Raw genomic sequence first — 25,562 nt, 5'->3', positions numbered from 1 at the left:
GGAGGAGGCACCCTAAATTTTGGAGATTAAAATAGGAAAAAAAAATGTTTCAATAAAATGGTGGTGCATGTTATAATCTGTTTTCACCATAGCTTACCTGGGGTGTGCCGATGATGGAGCGGCGGAGTCTCAGGTGGCAGGGTCGCTGCTGCAGGAAGCTGGCGGAGACAGGAGATGCTGCGAGCCTCAGGTTGGTAGAACAGTGTGTTCAGCGGTGGCAGGAGTGGGGCCATGCTGGGGGTCCCAGGCACCGCCGACATTTAGTGAAAGCCTAGAGCCCTGAACCTTCCATACTCTTCAATGGGATGGACTCTGGGAAAGTGGCCGCAGGAGGTGGCGCATGCGCAATTGAGATCTCGGGATACGAGATCTTGGTGCTGAGATCTCAATCTGCACTTGCGTTGCCTTCGGCGGCCATTTCCCCCAGAGTTCACTGCATTGAAGAGTATAGAAGGTGCATGACTCCAGGCTTTCACAAAATGTCAGCAGTGCAGGGGCTCCGGGCTTTCACAAAATATTGGCGGAGCCTCCGCACCGCTTAACACCCTATCCTACCAGCCTGAGGCAAGCAGCATCGTTCCACTCCTTCCTCCGCCAGAAGCTTTTTGCAGCAGTGACCCAGGGACCCTAGTCCACCACAACTGGTAAGCTACACCGCAGCTACAATTCGGATTATAAGATGCACCCCCAAAAAATAATCTGAAAAATACAGTATAAGGCCATCGGACCGTGCCCTTATGACATAACATCAGGTTAAACATAACATCAACTTTCCTCTCATTTAGTTTCCCATCATTAATTCTATCAGAAATAAAAACACAGACGGTCAATAGGTTTGTTTGTATTTCTAATTATTTATTACAGATACTTTGATTTCTTTCTCACACACTCACTTTAATTACAGAAAAATAACCTAATAGTGGCTAGAAAAAAAATAGCGAAAACCTCCAGTAAGCCTACAGAATAACTGTCCTTTGAAACGAAAGAAAATGTATACATCCATACTGTGAAAACCAAGAGATTGTGGATCAAAGCCCTCTGAATATGGGTTCCGTCAGATGTCCGTGATCATCTGTCATCGGATTGGCCACTTGTCTACTGACCCAGAGCACCCGACAGCCTCATAGAAATATATGAAGCTGTCACACTCAGTGTCGGAAGATGCACGGACACTTGGGACGTCTGGAGGAGCCTCATCTGTGCGGAAATTCTGCCCCTTCAGTTTATCTGTCAAATATGAACACTGATCAGAAAATAGAGAGAACTCCACTTCCTGCTTGTATAAGTATAAAGCTGAAGTAACTTTTTAAATAATGTAAATAATAATTCTATGAAAGTTAGATTTAAAATACTGTAAACAATGAGGAAACAAAGGAGTAAGGAGATCACTGATCAATCCATAGATGTAAAGCACAACGTAATACTACTATATACAGAAAACATTCAGCAGGTCTAAAATACATGTATTATACCGCATTACAAAGTGGTGCATTTTAAAATCTCCATGATAAAAATTATTCCACAATAAGTGAAAATAGAGAAAGCAAAACCAGGGTTCATACGTTAGCGGTGTCCAACTTCCAATATGAGTAATGGTTTATAACAATTGCACATGATGAGAAAGTTTGCTAGAATGCAAAACAACTTATTTACATACATTGGGGAGCGTTTATTAAGAGGGGTTGTCCTACCTCTTTATAGGTTGAAGCTGACACGTCACTCCTTTTTTTTCTTTAATGGTGCCCGGATGAAGGGTTACCACTCCCTTGTATAAATATTAAAATGGATAATCCGGCACTTAATTTTAGTTGCTGATCAAAATTATTTTATTTCAATTCCATAATCCAAAGAAAATGTAACGTTTCGGTCTTTATTGACCTTCATCAGACGGATTATGTTAATAGAAGAGTGTTCATAAGGTAAGTATAAGAAAATCCCAATATGTCATAAGCAAAGTCCCGATAAATTACATCAATATAATGATGAGAAGACTGTTATATAACAAGTCACACGTTATTACATACAATACAATATCATATACCTATGATCAGACAAAGATTCTACTAATCAAAAAAAACTAGGAAATTGAGCATGGAAAGGAGGGGGTTAATATCTATAAAGCTTGCCTTGTTTTGCCTGAAGAAAAAGGAAATTCGCTTACCGGATTATGTTAATAGAAGACTGTTCATAAGGTAAGTATAAGAAAATCTGTAAGCAAAAAACCACCCATATAAATACCGACCAACGGTATAACAATAGTTTCAAATGGAATGTACAGAAGAAGATGGAATATACAAAAGAAAATCTTACCCCAATATGCCATAAGCAAAGTCCCGATAATAGCGCTAAAGGAAAGTGGTTCACCGCCAGTGGAAAATGCGCCCTAAGGGAGCGGGTGCGCCCTAATATAGTGTCATATCCGGAACATGTGACATAATCCGTCTGATGAAGGTCAATAAAGACCGAAACGTTACATTTTCTTTGGATTATGGAATAGAAATAAAATAATTTGATCAGCAACTACAATTGAGTGCCGGATTATCCGTTTTTTAATAGTCCTACCTCTTTATATTAGTTTCGCTTATAAAATAATGACAAATTCTCACTAGCCGCCCTGATGATGTCATCGCCCGGTCTTCTGGGACATTTTTACACCACGTGAGCCCTGCACCCTTTCAGTGGCTGCTATTCTGCTGTGTTATCAATTCTGTGGAATAAACTTCAGACAAGAATGAGTGGGCCTAATAGCAGTTGACGATTGACTACAGGATTCACGTGCAATAATAATATAATATTAAAGGGGATCTGTCACCCTATTTTTTGCCTATCAGCTGCCGGCACTGACATCAGGGGCTTATCTACAGCATTCGGTAATTCTGTAGATAAGTCCCTGATGTAACCTGAAAGATAAGAAAAAAGAGTTAGATTATAATCACCCTGGCGTTCGGTGCGGTCCGATGGGTGTCGCTGTCCCCTCCGGCGCCTCCCATCTTCTAAAGGTGATGTCCTCTTCTTTGCTGCCTGTCGTTGCTTCTGTGCAGGCGCACTGCTCTGCCCTGTTGATGGCAGCGCAGAGTCCTGCAGTAGGCAGGTGCCGGGAGCAGTATTCTGCTCTGACCTCAACAGGGCAGAGCAGTGCGCCTGCGCAGGAGCCACGACAGGCAGCAAAGAAGACGTCACCGTTCGAAGAAGGGAGGCGCCGAACCGCAACACCCATCTGTCCAAGACCGGACCGCACCCCGTTGAGTATAATCTAACTCCTTTTTCTTATCTTTCAGGTTATATCAGGGGCTTATCTACAGCATTACAGAATGCTGTAGATAAGCCCCTGATGTCGGTGCCGGCAGCTGATAGGCAAAAAAATAGGGTGACAGATTCCCTTTAAAAGGGACGTTAACTTCATTAGAAAGAGGTTGTCCAGGTAGTGGACAACGCGTTAAAGAGCTTTGTGTCAGAAAGAAGTTTTTGTCAATTGTTCACATGGCAAACAAACGGGGTGGTTTTAAGTAAAAGAAATATGGCCAATTGCACTCTGACAAGTTTATCATTGATCTTTAGCATAGACTATATTCGAAGAATTGACATCCAAAAATGTGGGCGATGGGATCTTTATAAATTCAGACATGTTGGTGGAAATGAAGGGGTGGTCTCTTGCCGAGTGATCTGTCTCTCGACTCTCTGCACTTTCCTTTCTTGTTTACTCGTTTGAGGTTGGTTTCACGTATCCAACATTTATGGTCCGAGTAAGAAACGTGAGGGACAAACCTGCCACGGACCTCCTGACCTCAAATGCCTCAGAGATATTTAAGGACTCGCTCACACCACCGTATTAAATGGTATTAGTGCGATTCGACAAAACATCGGCTCGCACACAGACCAATGTTATTCTATGAGGCCGTGCACAAAATCCAAGAAAAAAAATTGGCAGCATGTCAGCGTTTGATTCGATGATCGGATAGCACTCAGCCATGAAAGTCAATAAGTGTGTGGAAATCATTGGATTACACGAGGATGACACTGACACAATGTAGACATTTTTTTCCTCTTCTCATCTGAGAGAATCCGATCTCACTATGATCACACTGATCAGAGTTATAATCAGAGTATCATTTGCATTATTGGCCGGATAAGAGAATCTTCGGCTGTGTGACCCCGGTCTTAGACTGCTGTGTTTGGGTCAGGAGACTATCAGCCGGTGTAAATATTTTCGTCCGTAAATGGAGCGTGAATGTCACATGTATGAAACTGGTCTTCGTCTAGATAGTTTTTTGGGAAGATTGCAGCAATTTCTACACTTTCATGAAAATCAGCCACAGAGGGACTAAAAGCTCCTAAAACATGAGGAATATGCCAATTCTCTGTAAAACATACTGTATACCACATGTATGCACATAAACAATAGGACAAATGCACATATTTTGGATAGTTTACTGAGTTATTCATTTCCAAAGACTTAACTTGAGCCCCTCAAAAAAACAAACAAAAAAATAAACTGTCTTATGTGCCATACACCAGATTTACTATGCACTTAAGACACTTTTTCCGACTTGCTTGACAATGGGACATGGTTTTGTGGTAAAGTAGCCTGAAATTCACCAGTATGCCAATTACTGGCACAAGGATTATGTAAAATTAGACTAGATAGCCTTTAAGAGGTTTTCCCACATATAAAAATTTTTTTTAATAAATAGATGTTGAAATAATAATAAGTTCCACAATTGGATGTGTTACAATAAAATGTTCCTGTGCTGAGAAATATCTTATAAATGTGCCCCTGCTGTGTACTGTGTAATGGCTGTGTCTGATCATACCACAGCTCTTGGTCGTTGGGGGAAGAAAAAAAAAAATCATACAGAATATTACAGCATGGGATCACAGATGATTCTTTATTTAAAGTAAAATATTATTTAAAAACGGGCAGAGAAATATTTTACATCACAAAAAGGATCCGTTGTGATCCCATGATGTGCCATCTGTATACTTTTTTTGGTTACCCCCCTGCCCAGGAGCTGTGGTATGATCAGACCATGTTCCTGCACGGTCAGACACGGCCATTACACAGTACACAGCATTTATGAGATTTTCTCAGCACAGGAACATTTTTTTAAAACACATCCAATTGTGGAAATTATTATTATTATTATTATTATTATTATTATAAGATATACGGTATTAAGGTCAACTTTTGTTCGTGGGAAAACCCCTTTAAGATGCATAAAATGTATAAGCATTTGATGTATTTTAACACTCCCAGTCTACATTTCCATGGTCTAAAAGGGAGATAGTTTTAGTAAATCTGCCCCAGTGGCTCAGATTGATTTGCAATGAAACAGAATTTAAAATTAATGAAATTGAAAACAAAGTCACAGTATAATAACCCAAACTAACAGGGATCATCAGCAAAAATAGACACCTGATCAAACTAGGGCAACATGTACTCTGTATTTTTCTCTACGCCGAGGGTAGATAGGTGATGCTATAAGGCAGATAGCTACAACTAAATCAAACATATATACATTAAAATAACTGTGTTTAACATCCTTTTGTGTCATCAATTCAGCTGCAACAAAAATACATCTCAACTCTGCAATATTTATTACTGCTTTAATTGGCTTCAATCTAAGTACACAAGGCCTCACACTTTCACCGTTGTAAGAAAAACAAAACAAAAAAGTATACTGCTTAATCTCAGTAGCCTATAAAAAAGGTAAAAAAAAATATCAAACAAAAAAACAATTATTAGCAATACTCCTAAGATGAAGGAAGAAACACTTGAGAATTTGAGCTGAATTTAAAAATAAACCATTTGGAGGACAGAGGTATAACAAAAGCTCCATAGGTGTCCCTTCTATTTTCTAAAGCCTTTTTATCAAATTCTATAACGCATGAGAAATAGTCTTGATGCCCTAAAAATGAAGTTGCATGCCAAGAACCAGTGAAGCAGTTCTTTTTTTTATTTTCTAGACTTTCTTTTTTTAATAAAGCGGTGTCAGTGGTTGAATTTAATAAATAAGTTTCTTTTGGAATCCTAGTTAATCCAATTTTCATAAAAGTTAATCTTTCTTCTTTTCCATAATATCCTTTTCTTCTTGGTCTTCATCCGTCACCTCTGAAGAGTTCTCTCTAGTTCTGTCCTCGTCTTGTTCCTCGTCGCTGCCCTCGTCCGACACGTTTGGATCAATTACGTCCTTTCTGGTCATTTCCTCGGGGCCGTCATCTGAGTCGGCCGTGCAGATTCCATAACACATTATGCTGATGACACCCAGTGGCAGGCCGAAGAGGAAGCAGCCGAGCAGAGGAGAACTCTTAAATACAGACTGGAAACACAGAGAAGGATTACGGATGCTTTACACCTGATAGAGGTCACAATGGCGTCACAAACCATTTTACACTAGTTATAAAATGTAAAGATCTATAACATCTTTTGAATTTTATGTCAGTCTATATTATATCAGTGGTTGATAGAAGACAAATCAAATAAGTCGAGATAGGCAATTCCATTTACTTTGCCTGATCCGGCGTCCTGTCCGGTCCTTCATGGCAGCTGGTCTTTAACCTCCTGCACCTATCACACCCAACGAATAGTGATGAGCGCATGTGCTAGAAACTCAAGTTTGGACCAAGTATTGCGGGTGCTCAAGTGTCATGTTTGAGTCTCCGCAAACTGTCAGCTATTAGCCACAAAACATGCAGCTGAGGGGACTTCAACATTTCACTCGAGCACCAGCGATACTTGGTGCATACTCAAGCAAGGAAGGCAAACTTGAGGAACAAGCACTTGAGCTCATCACTACTGGCGATGTCATGATGTTATATGAAGCTTGGCTACTTGGCCTCACGCAAAGTCATGAAGTGTGTTGCACCTAACACCGTGAGGCCTAGTGTGCATCAGAGGCTCCAAAGTTTCAGGAACAAGGATGCCAGGCACAGGAGTGAAGACCAGCTGCCATTACTAAACTGCAATATACATAAATACATGGATATGCCCACCTATCTTTTTTTTTTTTTTTTACTGGATTGTATAAAAAAGGCTTTACATCATACATCTCGTGACAGGTTTAGAGAGAAGTTCAAGAACACACACAAATGCCTTTACTTAACGTTTTTTAAAGAGCTATACAGTAACTTACAGGGATTTTCTGCGAATAGTTCATTTTTTGGGTCCAATGGCTTGAGCTCGCTGGAAATAACCTAAGCAGTTACTCACCTACCTCCGATGACAGGCTTTAGTCATGACGTCACGAAAACAGTGACTGTGACCACTGCAGCTAGTCACTGGGCTCAGAGGCTCATGCCGTCACCAAAGAAATTGATAGAGGGAGCACGGAATCTCAATGATTAGCACTGTTGCTTTGCAGTGCTGGGGTCGTGGGTTCAAATCCCACTGAATACAGCAACTGCAAGGTGTTTGTATGTTTTCCCTGTGTATGTAGAGTTTCCTCCCACACTCCAAAGACATGCCAATAGGGAATTTAGATTTTGTTTTATCTCCAAGAGCTTAAGCCATATGGACATAAAATAAAAAATATTCACTGAGGAATCCTTTAAAGGGACTGTCAGCACAAAATCAGTGTTCAAACTAAGTACCGTCGCTTGGTGCACCCTTGGCGTAAGCCAATCATTTAACTCCACCTTCTTGAATTCCTTCAATCTCCAACTCCCTTCCCTAATCTTTGATTGACAGCTTTGACTTCATAGAGCCAGAGAAGAGCAGACATACACTACCTGAAAGAAGTTATGTCGCTTATCCATGTTATGTAAATAAAAGCTTATAACCCAACGTTAAAGGGAATCTGTCACCCCATTTTTGGCTTATCAGCTGCGGCCACAGCCATCAGGGGCTTATCTACAGCATTCTGTAATGTTGTAGATAAGCCCCTGATGAAACCTGAAAGATAAGAAAAACACCTTAGATTATACTCACCGGGGGGAGGAGTCGGGTATGGTGGGTGTCGCAATCCAGTCCGGCGTCTCCCATCTTCATACGATGATGTCCTCCTCCTTGCTTCTCCCGATCCGATGGTTGTCACCGTCCCGTCCGCCGCCTCCCATCTTCACACGATGATGTCCTCCTCCTTGCTTCTCCGTTAGCTCCTGCGCACACGTACTTTATCTGCCTGTTGAGGGCAGAGTAAAGTACTGCAGTGCGCAGGCGACGGGAAAAGTCAGAGAGGTCCAGCGCCTGCGCAATGCAGTACTCTGCCCTCAACAGGGCAGATAAGTACGCATGCGCAGGAGCCGAGGGAGAAGCAAGGAGGAAGACATCATCGTATGAAGATGGGAGGCGTCGGACGGGACGGTGACAACCATCGGACCGGACCAAACGCCGGGGTGAGTATAATCTAACTCTTTTTTCTTATCTTTCAGGTTTCATCGGGGGCTTATCTACATCATTACAGAATGCTGTAGATAAGCCCCTGATGGCTGTGGCTGCAGCTGATAGGCCAAAAATGGGGAGACAGGCTCCCTTTAAATTCATCCATTTGTTGTATAAATTATTCTTTTGAAAGCTGAAACACTCCGAAATGTGGTTTAGGTTAAGAAAATAAATTGCCATCAATGCAGAAATATTGATCATTTAATGGACACAGAATGGTCAGATTTTGGCAAGACAAAAGTTTTGTCGGCCACAGAAAGTAATGTGATATTCAAACTAACTATTCAAAATAATTAACTTAAAATACAAATATATGTTGCATGACATTAGTGAATTAAGTTGTGGTGCTATTAGAGTCATATTTAATATTTTGTGTGACTTCCATGAGCTTGAAGGACTGCATCCATGCGGTTCAACAATGATTCATACAATTTATTAATGAAGTCATCAGGAATAGCAAAGAATGCAGTCTTACATGCCTCCCAGAGTTTGTTTAGATTCTTTGGTTTTGTCTTCCAAGCTTCCTTTTTCATCCTACCCCAAACATGCTCAATAACGTTCATGTCTGGTGACTGGGCTGGCCAGTCCGTGAGCACCTTGATCTTTTTTGCCTGGAGGAACTTTGTTGTAGAGATGGATGTATGAGATGGAGCACCATCCTACTGCAGAAATTTGACCCCTTTTATGATTTGGAATATAAGAGGTAGCTAGTACTTCTTGATATTTTAGGCTATTGATATGGCCTTCCACCTTGCAAATGTTTCGCAAACCCCCATACTGAATGTAACCCCAGACCATGATCTTTCCACCACCAAATTTAATTGTTTTCTGGATGTATTTTGGATCCATACGGGCTCCAGTAGGTCTCCTGCAGTATTTGCGGCGGCTGTGGTGTAATTCTACTGAAGATTCATCCAAGAAATCCACCTTCTGCCACTTTTCCAGCGTCCATCTGTTTAGCAGGCTCTGGAACTTTGAAAATGCCACACGTTTTTTTATTTTCCTTTTGTTTAGTGCTGGCTTCTGGGCACTGATTCAACCATGGAGGCAATTTCGAGACAGAATCCTACAAACTGTCCTAGCTGACACAGGGACTTGAGGTGACCAGACCTGTTGGAGCTCTTCTGCAGTGGAAGAGGGGCTTGCTTTGGATTTTCTAACCAACAAACGTTCCTCCTGAGCAGCTGTCTTGCTGGGTCTAACGGACCTGGGCTAGTCAAACACATCTCCAGTCTCTTCGTATCTTTTTTTTAATTCTTTGTACTTGACGATGAGACACATTAAAGGTGCCAGCCACCTCTGCAGTGGATCTGGTCTTCAGCCTCTTGATAATCCAGGCTTTGGTTGCAGGGTGGATTTTTGGCATGTTGTCAGAGCTCAAGTTGCAACTCAAGTGAAGTTCTAGGGTGCGGGGACTCTTTTTATACACACTCACTAATTAACCGATCATTTCCTGAGCACAGGTGAGGATGTAAACTAGGATTGGGTGCATTATATGACCAGGCGACAAAACTTTTGTCTTGCCAAAATCTGACCATTCTGTGTCCATTAAGTGATTAATATTTCTTCATTGATGGCAATTTATTTTCTTAACCTAAACCACATTTCAGAGGTTTTCAGCTTTCAAAAGAATAATTTATACAACCAATGGGTGAATGTAACGTCAGGTTATAAGCTTTTACTTACATAACATGGATAAGCGACATAGCTTCTGTCAGGGAGTGTAGACGGAAAACAAACAGGTGGGAAGGTGTATATAAGTTGTTTCGCCCCACCATCATGCACCGTGAGCCTGGATTTGGTTTGAGCAGTCATTCTGTGCTTATATCAATACAAAAAATGGTGGGGGGAACAAGAGGCGCAATAGTGCCCTATCACTAGTGACACTTGAAGTATGAGCGGTATAATACAGTTCCACTCACCTATTCCAGTTGTGTAACCCACAACTGGCTTGAGAGCATATCACAGAATCAGTTGCTGCAGGACCTCCACCAACCACTCGCACGTGGAAAAACCTTCAGAAAGTTGTGGGAAGCAGGGTGTGTTGCAGTCCGCGCTGCCGAGATTTGTTAATCTCGGCAGCGCGGACTGCAACACACCCTGCTTCCCACAACATTCTGTGCTTATAGTCCTTTTACCCACGGTGTTTTTTCCAGATTTGTTTTGCATTCTATGTACTTCTAAATAACCTAAGTAAATGTTTCTCCAGTAGACAAACCTATTAGCAGTGGAAGAACAATTTTATTACCAATGTAAAACTTCTACTATCAGCTGTATAAACCCCAGTACAGTTTTACTTACTACTACGGTAGACTTGGCATCATAAGCAACTCTTTTGATACGTTGCAGAATTCCATCACCACCTTGAGCCTGAAATTAAAAAAAATAAAAAAAAAAATTAGTATCAATCTGTATCCTTTCTTTCTTAACAGTACTTTAATAGCCATAGATCATTACATTTTGCTACCATTTTTGTCTTAATGGAATGAATAGCAGATGAAGTTTAAACCCTTCCCTGATGCCTTAGGCTGGTTTCACACTTTTTTTGCGCTGCGTTTAGGCGCATACATGCGCATGCGTTTTTCCCCCCTATATTTAACATGGATGCGCATTGTCATACGTTTGTACGTGCATGCGTTTTTTTGTAGTCTGCGCCCAGGCGCACGAAATGCAACCTGTTGCATTTTTGGTGCGTCCGACCTGTCTCAAATAAACGCATGCGCACGCAATGCGCACGGAATTCATCCAAAAACACATTAAAGTCTATGGGAGCGCTGACGTGCGCATAGTCATGCGCACGTCAGCGTTTAAAAACGCATGCTTTTTTTGTAAAAAACAATGCGCAAAAAACAAGAACACGCATTAAAAACGCATGATGCGTTTTTTATGCGCGTTTGCACTGCACACGCAGCGCAAAAAAACGCAAGTGTGAAAGTAGCCTTAGATCCTTGGACATTGCCCAGCACAAAAGTTAACAAAAATGTAAAGCACTCTTTAATCCCTTCGAGATGGGGCCATTTTTCATTTCTGTGTTTTATCCCCCCGTCCCACCCACACTTTTTTCCAAGAGCCATACTTTATTTTTTTGTCAACATAGGTATATGAGGGCTTGTGTCACCATTTTTCTGAGAAGCTTTTTACTTTTCTATCGATGGAGCTCTGTGAGGGCTTGTTTTTGCGAAACGAACTGTAGCTTTACAGATTCCATTTTGGGATACATAGAACATGACGATTGCTTTTCTTTGAATTTTTTTTTCAGCTAGGCGCGAGGTTCTAAAGCGATCTCATATTCGCTTTGTGGCTAAAAAAATCGCAAACTCTGGGAGACATTGTTTCGCCCAGTTTTTTTCCTGAACCGGGTGCATCCACACAACCCACATGGCTTTTGCATAAAGGTTTCTAGAAATGTGGACATTTAACCTGCAAAGCCTGTGAACATGCAGACTACAATAAAAAAAATATTTTCTTCAGTTACTAACAAAAGTTTTTCGATTGGCAGTTATATTATTTGCAATAAATACTACTGGTGTGATTTATTTGGTCGAGTGTGCTCAGTGCGACTTACAATACGTGTGTTGCGCCACCGGTCCATTCAAAAAGCGTATTAGAAGACATATATCCGACACTAATAGTCCGACTGCGTTAAATATTTCTGCGGTTTCCAAACAGTTTAAGTATATACATAATGGAGATACTAGATGTCTTAAATTCAAAGGTATAGAGAGGGTGTTCAAACCTATGAGAGGAGGGGATCACAAAAGAAAAATCCTCAATAGGGAATCTTATTGGATCTAAATACTAGGGTCCCATTGGGTATGAATTCTAGACAAGATCTGATATTGCAATATTAATATATGTTTTTTCAGTGTCTTGTTTTTAATTATTTTTCCTGGTTGTTATACGTTTTTTTTTTATATAATTTTTTTTATTCTTGTCTATTTTCCTTCTTTACCAGGAAGGGTTAATTTCTTGATGTGTGGTTTGAAATTGACCTTCCACCTGATGCACTCTATGGTAGAGTATATAACTTAGATGACTTTGTATATATGTATACCATGATTAAGGCTTAATTGCTAAAACGCGTTTGTCATATTTCTGCCTCTTGTGTTTCCCACATTGTTTTTTCATGTTTTTAAGAAGCAAGTAAAAAACGGTTTAATACATCAGTGGATTGTTTCATCGCTGGAGCACATCGCTTCTTTTTTTCTGCTGATTGCTGACGCCCTGGACTGGGGCGGCTCCGTGCAGAGGACTTCCACTATTACAGACCAGCATGCTGTGGTGAGCTGACTTTCCTTTTCCCCTACCCTATCTTTTGAGTTATTTTTAATGGGGCAAAAGGTGGGTTATTTGAACTTGTAGGTTTTTTTTTATATATTTTGAAATTTTTTAAAACTTTTTACTGCATTTAATAGTCCCCTTAGGGGACTCAAAGCTACAATCATCTGCCTGCTTGAGCTATATATAGAAGTGCATCACCCTTGCTATGCATAGTGAAAATCACGATCTCCTATGATCACCAGCTACATGCTGGCTTTCACAAGAGAATCATCTTGAGAAGCACGACAGCAGTCCAGCTGTCATGGCAAACCATCAGTGCCATGTGACCATGTCAGAAGCGTGCTGGTGAGTGCATGTAAAGATGTGCTGCCCTCCCGGAGCATGTTAAATGTCACATTCCCAGGCTTACAGTGGCATTTAAGAGATTAACAGCCGTGGGCTCAGCTCAGCTCCACACCCTGCTGTTAGAGGAACATGATGACTGAATTAAATCAGCCATCATCTGCAGGGAAAGATGTGGGGTTGAGGTTTTGATTTAATAATAGGTATGCATATTTTTTTCTATTACATCTTATGATGGTTATGAGGATACCAAATATGTGGGAATAATGATACCAAATCTGGTTATAAAAAGTACTCACACAACTTATAGGCTTTGTATCTTTGCTTGCCCTTGCTGTTAACAATATGTATTTTACCTTTTTTGGAACATATATTTTTTCCCCCAATTATAATACTCCAGCATATTTTTTATACTTGATATTGTGCCTTTGTGTACAACTATGCAGTGGCACATCCTAATGTATACTCCTGGTCCCAGGCCTTCTCCATTATGGGGGACCCTCCCTTTTACAGTGCCGTAAACAGGATTCATCAGTACTCTATTACAGCCATTGTGATCAGCTTGAGAAATGAACCTTTCCCCCCAACCATTCATTACATATTCACTTTTGTTTTTTTTTTTTAATAGAAAAGGCATAATAAAATTTGGTCAATTACAATTTTAAACTCATCAGTACAAGAAACGTCATGGCATCCCCCTACATTTTTAGAAGCATTAATTTTCATGTATATTTAATCAGAAATGATCTTTTAGAAATGTGAGAGGGATACGTATAGTAGCTCACCTCTGCCGTTCCATCTAGAATGCTGTTAATGAACTGAATCAGGTCTTCGGCATTTTCAACTTTCATGTTAGGAAGAAAATACTGTTGATTTGAAGTGTTGAGTACAACAATGGTGGGCACCTGGACCTCGCTGCAAAAAGAGACGAGCAAATACAACAAGCCATTGTCACCCTGCAAGTGATCGCATTCTAGTCCTATAACGACCTACCAGCCACATGGATGCCAATTCCAGCTTTAATCAAGCTACAAAATGTCATATTGGATCTAAAGCTAATGGAGAGGCTATATCATCAGTATATACATGTGGACAATCCTGTATTTTGTTATTTTTAATAGCTAATACAGACCACAACTTAACACTTTACATTTCTAAAAAGGTATGACTGTTGTCATTGAAGACTTAGCAATATATTTTTGACCTCTTCACGACATCCTGCTCAAATATCGAGAAGGTAGAGGTTACCCCAGAAATGTCACACAGGTTCCTCCTTGCAGTGTCTCAGCATGTAGGAGATTCTCCTGTGGACCTACAACAATGTCCGTCTAAGGTAGCAGTATGCATCGAAAGTGAACTACTTTTTGGTAGAGGTCCTAGCATTTTATTGGATAAAAATATTTGCTATTTGAAGAATACGTTTGTCGGGTGTTTCAATTTATATGGGATTTCAGAGAGTGCGAGACCACCGACACGTTGATTTTTTACCACCATCTACCATAGTTATAAGAGAAACTGAAAATAGAGAAACATTGAAGGAACTTACTCCATAAGCAGACTGTTAATGTAATCGTTGCCATCCATATGTCCAAACTGAAAGTCCCTATAAAGAAAATGTACAAAAAAATAATAAATAAAACACAACTTGGCAAATTATCAATGAACTTTTTACTAATTTGGCATTCAGTATTATTTATTTTATTTTTTTTAATAATTTTTGTCATATCAGTCACCACCTTTTAATTTTCACGTTAACGTAACGTATCCATTTTTATTTTTTTACAAATGTGTACGAATATGCTCTGTATAAGGCCTCTTTCACACTTCCGTTTTTGACAATCAGTCAAGATCCGCCGATTTGGAAAAAAAACGGATCCGCCATTTTTCTTTGCGGATCCGTTTTTTTCCCCATTGACTTTCATTATTGGCGGATCTTGACGGATTGCCGTCCGTTGCATCCGTTTTTGTGCGGATCCGTCAAAATGTTGCTGTCCGTCAACCTCCTCAAAGACTTCCAAACGGAGCTAATTCTCTCTCGGCTGCGATTCCTTTAACATTCTTCATTTGGCGGATCCGTCCAAAAAACGGACGGGTGGCATCCGTTGTCATCAGTACTAAAACGGATCCGCCATCCGTCCTTTTGGCGGATTTTAACTGACACAAAAAACTGAAGTGTGAAAGAGGCCTAAGATGAATAGTTTTTGTGCATGTGTCTATATGAAGGTGTGTGCGCATCTGTAGGTGACAAGCAGTTGGGGATGGGACGGAGGAGAAGAAAGCTAGTCACAAAACATTTTAGCACTTCGTTTTCACAGTGTTCATTCTATGGTATTAATGACATGTTAACTGCGAGTCCTTAAGATTATGGTGACACATCTTATAATATTTTTTTTTTTAGACCTAATAAAAAAAAAAGTAATTATTTTAATTCCCCTATTTACACTACGCACCATAATAACAAGAGCGTTGTCTTATGTAGTTTTTGTACTTTTTTTTTTAATACAATGTCAGTCATGAACCAGCTACTGTGGCAGAACGAGAGTTGTGTATGATGCAGATTCAACGCTTGGGCCGGTGCCATCATGTGTGGCACTTGGTGCATACTCTTAGCAATAGCGCCATAAAAATTGGCATGCGCTAGCGATGTGCCGTCATTCTGTGACGGACCCTCGGACGCGGTCTGCAGCATACGAGGGTCCGTCACTGCTAGCGCAGATGAAGCATCTGCGCTAGCGGTATAGCACAACACGATCGCGTTATGCTATAGCATTAACGCAGTCCGTCAACACTATGCGTTGAACGGACTGCAGTAACGCAGTATGATCCTGGCCTTAGCACAATTTATTACCTTTGTTTTTGATAGTTATACATGTTATATAATTAATGATCACTTATTGTGCATCTCAGTAATGAATAAATAAGGTAAAAATACATATAGGCCTTAAGTCCTCCAGGTACATTAGACAAATATCTGCCGGCAATATTAACGGGCTCGGCTGATAATATAATGTGTATGGGGGCTCTAGCCATATGGTTGGAGCAGAGTTAAGGATCAAAGTGTCACAATTTTTCTTGCAAATGAAAAATAGGAAAAAAGTTTCATCTTCTCTTTTCTGACAGACATGACAGTCAGATACCATCCGAGTGTAGTGCGATATTTTCCACAGGCCTATATGCTTGCATTGCTGATATTGATCTGACCCCCGGATTAAAAATCGGACATGTCTCCGCTATCTTTCACCTACTGCAAAAAATGAGGCACATGTGAAAGGCTGCACAGACCATTACAGGTACAAGTGCTATCAGTAAAAACATACCGCGTACCTCCCTTTGTGCTGATTCACAGTACTCGCTTGTCCAGAGCGCTGCGTGAACGGAATCCCTGACCCTGCGCACTGACTCTGCAGGAGCCCACTGAGTGTCAGGGCAGGGTGCGCCCTCATCACTCTCTCGTCTGTTGCAGCAGCTCACTAGACTTCCATGTATCAGGGCAGCAAGTTGCAGCCGAGGACAGAGGCTGATGTGAGCATGCCTGTGCTGACACTGTGCGCACTCGCTGAGCTTCCTCATTTGCATAGAAACAAAATTATTTTTCTGAACAACTGGAGCAAGTAAAATCCTACACTACAGAGATGATTATGATAGGGGTCAATCCCCTACATTACTGTATTAGAATTCTAATTCAGGTTTTGGGGTGTGACAGACTCCCTGAGGGAAATTAAATATGGAAATTGTTTCTTCAAAGAGGACGAGAACTGAAACTCTAGCGCCCCCTATTGGGAGTAGCAATCCTACAATATATGAAACTATATTAATGGCCATGCCAAACAAGCCCCCACAAGAAGATGATATGACCAGCACTGATAATAACAACATCTAACTGCTCAGACGCCTAAGTGCGTAACAAAATAGCAAATCTAAGACATATCATGGGCAAAAATATGTGGCACAGGTGAATTAAAGACTACCAGCCACTTGAAATAGCATGTGCACTGTTAACTTGTAGGAAAACGAGGTTTGCACATAGAAAGCAGTACTACAAATGCGGGAAGGGACTGCTTAAAAGGATGAAAAGAAGGAACAATACCTACATATAACAGGTTGAGAAGCCAATGGTATATATCAAAATGAAAACATGGTGACCCGGGTCAAAAGCAGGTCCACACACATGAAAGGGCAAAGTGCCCAACGCGAGTCGCCACTAGTGTGGGGCTTCCTCAGAGGCCCGTTTATCATGTCTGGTGATCCCACTTTATATAGCATGTCTTTTTTCTATTCTATGACTTAGGATAGAACTCGTGTGACAAGGCTCATTAAAAGGTCAATATTAATGTTCAGGATTGCTACTTCCAATAGGGGGCACTAGAGTTCTAGATCTCAACCGCTCTGAAGAGACAATTTACAAATTCAATTTCCCAGAGAAGCATTGCATGCCTTATTAGCCTCCTTACTCTGGCATGTCACTCTCCATAAGGAGAAACGTTACAGCTTAGACTCCCTAATATTACTACAATACATCTGTATTGCATGGTATTAACACACTCCGCATAATGATGTCAGGTATTTTGGCTAAGATCAAGTGTAGTATCTTTTGAAAAGGTGGCCTGCTCCTACCACCCTAGTACATTGATACACTAATACACACAGGGTTGGTGGACTTGGTAGTACGCCAGGTGGCTCATTTAGTCATCTGGTGGAAACCATGGTCCCCCAGGATCGAAGTCATTGGGCTGGGTAAGAGTGAGGGCTTATGGTGCAATGTGCCCCAGGAGTTGGTCGCCCTGGTGGGAGTCTGAGCTTGCTTGGAGTGAGATCCCAGGTAAGTCTTGGACTCCATAGCACGCTGCACTTGGCCTTTCATACTTTCTTGAGCAACCCCCCCCCCTATTCCTGGCTTTCGGGTCAGGGTGGGGAATTTTTATAAACCCGGTGGAAGGTCCGCTCAGCTTTGGGCTGAGAAACCAACATGAAACAGGGCTCCCAGCTCCACTAGAGTGAGAGTCTGGTTGGATACTGGGAGCATGAAAACAACTCTTCCCCGGCCTCGGCTAGGGAGAGCATCGAAGATCCCTGAACCTCGCTGTAGCCTTCTGGCTCTGAGGGACAGGGATGGTTTATTGGGGACTCTCTCCTCCGGGAAGGGTCCACATGAATCCTCGCTTTGTGTGCTGTTTTGGTGTGACTTCGGTCACATTTTTCAGAGCCTTAGATGTTGCTTCAATCCAAAAATTAGGCCCTGCCCCTGGCTGGATCTAATAGGACTACTATGATTGTAGTAATTTGTAGCATTGTTAGACCTTTGGATGCCACCACAATATATCAGCTACCAGAAGGAGCCCTCTCTCTCTGTGTTTAATCTGGTCAATAGCCTGGAGCATTGACGGAATTCTCTCTGATTGCCACAGGTTTAGGAAGAACCTGATCATAAGTATCAGCCAGACTCTTGGCAATGATCCCATGAGTACAGTGACAGAAACAACAAGATCAGTATGGCAAATGTCTGTCACAAAGTGGTGTTAATAAGAATACAGTGCAGACATACTGACTTATTTAATCTTAACATGAAGTAAGAGAAAAATACTAAGCCTTGGGCGCTTCTGCTCAGGGAATACAACGTGGATTGTCCAATGAAGCCACCGGTCTAGCTCTGAAACACATTGCCATGGACTTTTTACCTCCTACTTTATGCCTGTTTGTTGCTTTAGTATATTTTGGAGTACCTTTCAGCAATAAAATATTAAATTCGACTACATCACGCTGGATGCACTTAGTATTCCATCTGGACTTCCCCAACCAGAAGCACCCAATTTTTTCGTGGATACCCAGACACCAAAAACGCTTCTGTTTGGCATGCTGCAGCTGGTACCACGTTCACTTTGCCCTATACCATTACCATACACTGACTCCCTTGTTGTGCCTGCTTGTCTCTTTTTCGGTGTGTTGGTACTAGGTTGGGGGTATAAACCCATCCTGAAGTTATTGCTCCAAGAGGCGACATGTTTCTCTCTTGTTCTCTCCCTAGCCCCTTTTTAGCTAACCTTTCAATATGTAATAATGGCACCAATGGTTTGTTTTGTATTTCACCTCCAGAATGGTATCACTAATCCATGTTCCCTGCCCCAAGTATTATGCTTACCAGCCACTGTATTCTGCTCTTCCTGGTGCCGCTCTGGTCGTGATCCGCTGTCTCGTGATCGCAGCTTCTAATTGAACAGAACTCAGAGGTAACTTAACCTCTCAATGCAAGTCTATGAGAGCCTCGTTTTTTCTATTGGAGACTTACATTGAGAAGTGATTTTCAGTCCACCCTGCAAAGACTGAGTGATCCAGCAGTTCACAACTAGTAGAAGACAACTAGAGCGGTGCGGAGAACAGCAGAAGACTGTGGCTGGTAAGAATTTTACTACGGGCAGGTAACATACACTCATACAACTATGGTAGTGAAATTAGAAAAAAAATGCCAATTTGGTGCATAAAGTGTAGTTTTGTTTGTTAACAATCAGAATTGGATAATTAAAATGATTACTGAATACCACAGGTGACACAAAGCATTTTCCCTCTTTGCGAGCATTAATAAAAAAGTGTGTGATGTGGCCGTGACGAATGACGGACTCAAGTTCCGGCCTGACTCTGGGTCTACTGACTTGACATAACGACATCAAAAATCTCTATGAAACCGTCCAAACAGTTAGATCCAAGCTCAGCTGGGACAAGTGGCCATAATATGGAGGAAGGCCTTATTACAACATTCTGAATAGGGCTAATGCTTTAGTATCGAATAGCCAGTGAATCAAGAGCACTTTTAATACGGACAGAGAGAAGGAACCCGAAATGGAAGACCACAACAATAACTCAGCACACAAAGAAAATCATCACATACCGGTGAAAATTGTCTCTGTAGTCTCTTGCCACTTCCTGAACAATAGACTTCAATCTATAAAAGAAAGGAATATGAAACAGGAACACGGCATAATTAAACAAAAAATCCCCTAAAACATATATTATATACAGTTGTGGCCAAAAGTATTGACACCCCTGCAATTCTGTCAGATAATACTCAGTTTCTTCCTGAAAATGATTGCAAACACAAATTCTTTGGTATTATTATCTTCATTTAATTTGTCTTATGGAAAAACACAAAAAGAATTGTCCTAAAGCCAAACTGGATATAATTCCACACCAAACATAAAAAAGAGGGTGGACAAAAGTATTGGCACTGTTCGAAAAATCATGTGATGCTTCTCTAATTTGTGTAATTAACAGCACCTGTAACTTACCTGTGGCACCTAACAGCTGTTGGCAATAACTAAATCACACTTGCAGCCAGTTGACATGGATTAAAGTTGACTCAACCTCTGTCCTGTGTCCTTGTGTGTACCACATTGAGCATGGAGAAAAGAAAGAAGACCAAAGAACTGTCTGAGGACTTGAGAAAAGAAATTGTGAGGAAGCATGAGCAATCATTCTCAAGGCTACAAGTCCATCTACAAAGACCTGAATGTTCCTGTGTCTAACGTGCGCAGTGTCATCAAGAAGTTTAAAGCCCATGGCACTGTGGCTAACCTCCCTAGATGTGGACGGAAAAGAAAAATTGACAAATTTAACGCAAGATTGTGCGGAGTTGGATAAAGAACCTCGACTAACATCCAAACAAGTTCAAGCTGCCCTGCAGTCGAGGGTACAACAGTGTCAACCCGTACTATCCGTCGGCATCTGAATGAAAAGGGACTGCATGGTAGGAGACCCAGGAAGACCCCATTTCTTACCCAGAGACATAAAAAAGCCAGGCTGGAGTTTGCCAAAACTTACCTGAAAAAGCCTAAAAGGTTTTGGAAGAATGTTCTCTGGTCAGATGAGACAAAAGTAAAGCTTTTTGGGCAAAGGCATCAACATAGAGTTTACAGGAGAAAAAAGAGGCATTCAAAGAAAAGAACACGGTCCCTACAGTCAAACATGGCGGAGGTTCCCTGATGTTTTGGGGTTGCTTTGCTTCCTCTGGCACTGGCCTGCTTGACCGTGTGCATGGCATTATGAAGTCTGAAGACTACCAACAAATTTTGCAGCATAATGTAGGGCCCAGTGTGAGAAAGCTGGGTCTCCCTCAGAGGTCATGGGTCTTCCAGTAGGACAATGACCCAAAACACACTTCAAAAAGCACTAGAAAATGGTTTGAGAGAAAGCACTGGAGACTTCTAAGGTGGCCAGCAATGAGTCCAGACCTGAACACCTGTGGAGAGATCTAAAAATGGTAGTTTGGAGAAGGCACCCTTCAAATATCAGGGACCTGGAGCAGTTTGCCAAAGAAGAATGGTCTAAAATGACAGCAGAGCATTGTAAGAAACTCATTGATGGTTACCGGAAGCAGTTGGTCGTAGTTATTTTGGCTAAAGGTTGTGCAACCAAGTATTAGGCTGAGGGTGCCAATACTTTTGTCTGGCCCATTTTTGGAGTTTTGTGTGAAATGATCAATGTTTTGCTTTTTGCTTCATTCTCTTTTGTGTTTTTTCATTTAAGACAAATTAAATGAAGATAATAATACCAAAGAATTTGTGTTTGCAATCATTTTCAGGAAGAAACTGAGTATTATCTGACAGAATTGCAGGGGTGTCAATACTTTTGGCCACAACTGTAATAAAAACACCCTAAACAAAAACATTTCACATGTACAAAATAGAACTCAAATATACTGTATATTAGATGATTTGTAAATGAGAAGAAACAAATTGGTGGATTATTCCGCGCAGCTGGAGAAATGATAAGGATCTGGTCTGATGAGAAAACCTGTTTCTCATAATTTCTCCAGCAGAGCAGAATAATCCACCAATATTTCCTTCTTATTTGCAACTGGTCTGGCGACCCGTGGATTAGCAGCAGCTGATTACTCACAAAATGGTGTGTTATACAACTAGATCAGGTTAGCATATCCAATATTCTGTTTTTAATAAATCTTTCATTGTCTGATAAGACCCTATTTGCGCTTGTTTGGTCCCCAGCCGTGCCACAATTAGATGGATTTGTGGCCCTGCCTGGCTGCGGAGGTTGGCACACTACTCACCGTTTTCTGACCCTAAGATACACTAGTTTTCCCTCTCCATAATACAGGAAACATGGTATCAACAGTCACACGTGTGCAAAACACTGCAAAAGGTATAGTGTCAGTTCTAAACAATCTCAGAGATATAACTTAGCAATATTCAGGTGCATGTATAACACATCACCAGGCTAATCCCCACAATAAGTTACACTACTTCCTTCAAAAGTTTATACAGATAAGTCCAGTAAGTGTCTATTGTACTTCTCTGTCCACACACCGGCCACAACCTGTTTCTCCTCTGGAGGTTGATTCCTCATGAGGCCCATGGACTAAAGGATAATCACTCACATAACAAATGGCAATGGATGCCCATCTCTTGCGTACACTCTTATGCTTACTTCCCATATATAGGGGCACATACGGATGACATCATGCATTCTTAACAGCCAGGGGATTAGCCGAAAAGAAGATCCCTCTCCATGAGCTTCTATCAAATGTAATGGTGGGGCGCCCATGCAACTAAACTCAACACTAAAGGTCGCGATGACGTATATATACATCAGGTGTCCATGTGCCCTGCTGAGTGATCTAGACATTGAGGTCTCACCTTTCTCGCCGAGCACCAGGCGCATGCACAGAGGGTCGAAGTACTGACCCATACGACGATACTCTCGGCTTGAACGCCGCATACCACTGTGCATGTGTTAACGGTCTGATCCATTATTACCTACACAAATGCCTTCAATTGATTTCTGCCTTTGCTTATCGTTAGAAATGTCATAGCAAATATTAAAATAAGCACAAATCTTACTCCAATTATATATCTTATAAGTCAGAATGTTTCCATGTAAAATTGTACATATCAGCCCCAACCATACGCTCAATTACATATCTGAAAAATTCCTTGTAAAAAATCCCTTATTAGACAAGGACTGTGTGTATATACAGTGTCTACAAGTAGTATTCAACCCCCTGCAGATTTAGCAGGTTTACACATTCGGAATTAACTTGGCATTGTGACATTTGGACTGTAGATCAGCCTGGAAGTGTGAAATGCACTGCAGCAAAAACATGGATTTTTGTGAGTACTCACCGTAAAATCCTTTTCTCCGAGACGCTCATTGGGGGACACAGAGACTGTGGGTGTGTGCTTCTGCCGTCTGGAGGCTGACACTAAGTATACAAAAAAAGAGTTAGCTCCTCCTCCGCCACATACACCCTCGCCCCCAGACCGGGCGTAACTCAGTTTAGTGCATAAGCAGTAGGAGAACGCGCCTTAAATTCAGGCAAGAAATTATACGTCTGGAAAAGGGACCACCCTGATCCTTACATAAGGATTTGTATAACTCAAAAATAAGCAAAAGCCAACTGGCTAGTAGGGTGGGTGCTGTGTCCCCCAATGAGCGTCTCGGAGAAAAGGATTTTACGGTGAGTACTCACAAAAATCCATGTTTCTCCTTCGTCTCATTGGGGGACACAGAGACTGTGGGACGTTCTAAAGCAGTCCCTGGGCGGGATCTTAGCTCACCCAATCCATGCTATTTTGCGCCCCTGATTAGAGGTGCGCAACTGCTGCCTGGAGAATCTTTCTTCCCAGGCATGCATCCGAGGATGCCTGGGTATGTACGTTATAATGTTTGACAAACGTATGCAAGCTGGACCAGGTAGCTGCTTTGCACACCTGTTCCGCTGAAGCTTGGTGTCGCAGTGCCCATGAGGCACCCACTGCTCGAGCCGAGTGTGCCTTGATCCCTGCCGGAACCGGCGTGCCACTAATTTCATAAGATTCTTGGATCGTCAGGCGAACCCATCTGGCCAAAGTCGCTTTGGACGCAGCGAGCCCCTTCCGCTGCCCTTCTGGGATCACGAATAGAGAGTCTGTCCGGCGGAAAGGAGCTGTCCTTGTCACATACCTCCTAAGAGCTCTTACCAGATCCAAGGTGTGCAATGCCTTTTCTACCCTGTGCACCGGTGCCGGGCAAAAAGAGGGTAAGACAATGTCTTCGTTGATATGGAATGCAGAGACAACCTTCGGCAAGAAGGGAGGAGCTGGCCTTAAAACTACCTTATCCTTATAAAAGGTCAGGAACGGCGGTTTACAAGATAAAGCCGCCAATTCCGAAACTCGCCTAATAGACGTAATAGCTACCAGAAAAACGACCTTCCTGGACAGGTAAGGTAAGGAAACCTCTTGTAACGGTTCGAAAGGAGCCTCCTGAAGGGCCCTGAGCACCAAGTTCAGGTCCCATGATTCCGTCGGCGCCTTATAGGGGGGTACTAAATGTGCGACCCCCTGCATAAACGTCCTAACCTGCCAGACCGAAGCGACCTTTCGTTGGAAAAGCACCGACAGAGCCGAGATCTGCGTTCTGAGCGAACTCGGAGCCAATCCTGCGTCCAGCCCTGCCTGCAGAAAAGCCAGTACGTTGGGGATCGAAAAAACCAGAGGAGCCACTCCGCGATCCCTACACCAATGGAAAAAAACTTCCCAAGTCCGATGATATACTCTCGCCGAGGAAGGCTTTCGGGCACTCACCATCGTGGCTACCACATCGCGCATGAATCCTGCCTGTGTTAACAGCCAAGATTCAATGGCCACGCCGTCAAACACAGGGCCCCTAAGTTCAGATGGTAGATCGGCCCCTGGGACAGCAAGTCCGGCCGATCTGGGAGACGCCAGGGTACGTCCACCACTAGCTGAACCAGATCTGCATACCAGGCCCGCCGAGGCCAGTCTGGGGCCAGCAGAATTGCTGGAACCTTCTCTCTCCTTAACTTCCTGATGACTCTTGGAAGCAGAGGTAGCGGGGGGAACAAGTACGGGAGACGAAACTGGCTCCACGGAAGCACCAGAGCGTCTGCTGCGATTGCCTGCGGGTCGAGGGATCGAGCGACGAACCTTTGTACTTTGGCGTTCTCTCTGGATGCCATAAGGTCCACGTCCGGTGTTCCCCACCGTTGGCAGATCTGTTGAAAAACCTCGGGGTGCAGGGACCATTCCCCTGCCGCGACCCTCTGTCGGCTGAGAAAATCTGCCGCCCAGTTTTCGACTCCTGGAATGTGCACCGCTGAAATTACCACGCGGTTCTTCTCTGCCCAACGCAGTACCAGCCCGACCTCGCGCATGGCTGCCTGGCTGCGCGTGCCCCCTTGATGGTTGACATATGCTACTGCTGTAGCATTGTCCGACTGAATGCGCACCGGCCGGTGTCTCAGAAAACACTGGAAATGTTGCAGGGCCAATCGTATTGCCCGTATCTCCAGAATGTTGATCGGGAGAATTATCTCCTGAATGGACCACCGCCCCTGGGCTGTGTGACTCTGGAAAACTGCTCCCCAACCATGCAGGCTTGCATCGGTCGTCACCACCAACCACTGCTCCGGGGGAAAAGGTTTCCCCTGGACCAGGGACGAGTCGCGAGTCCACCACCGGAGTGAATGTCGGACCAGCGGAGACAACTTGCACCGATGACTGAGAGAAAGCAGCCTCCGGTCCCATGCTGACAAGAGCGCATGCTGAAGCGGACG

General features: G+C 42.5%; 1 protein-coding gene across 2 annotated transcripts in view; it reads right to left on the bottom strand.

Moving 5' to 3' along the window:
- Positions 1 to 834: 834 nt before the first annotated feature.
- The window catches only part of TMX3 (thioredoxin related transmembrane protein 3), a 100,962-nt gene continuing 76,234 nt past the window's right edge, over positions 835 to 25,562 (bottom strand). For both annotated transcript variants that reach the window (XM_073590017.1, XM_073590018.1), the window contains exons 12-16: positions 19,881 to 19,934; positions 14,547 to 14,603; positions 13,786 to 13,915; positions 10,679 to 10,747; positions 835 to 6,317 (exon numbers count right to left, since the gene is read on the bottom strand). In XM_073590017.1, coding sequence (XP_073446118.1) covers positions 6,054 to 6,317; positions 10,679 to 10,747; positions 13,786 to 13,915; positions 14,547 to 14,603; positions 19,881 to 19,934 — 574 coding nt within the window. In that variant the 3' untranslated portion in view covers positions 835 to 6,053. The remainder of the gene's footprint in view (positions 6,318 to 10,678; positions 10,748 to 13,785; positions 13,916 to 14,546; positions 14,604 to 19,880; positions 19,935 to 25,562) is intronic.

This window comes from Dendrobates tinctorius, unplaced genomic scaffold (genome assembly GCF_039654945.1).
Source record: "Dendrobates tinctorius isolate UK_male_01 unplaced genomic scaffold, ASM3965494v1 ptg000115l, whole genome shotgun sequence".
Lineage (NCBI taxonomy): Eukaryota > Metazoa > Chordata > Amphibia > Anura > Dendrobatidae > Dendrobates > Dendrobates tinctorius.
This window is presented reverse-complemented; position numbering and strand designations above follow the sequence as displayed.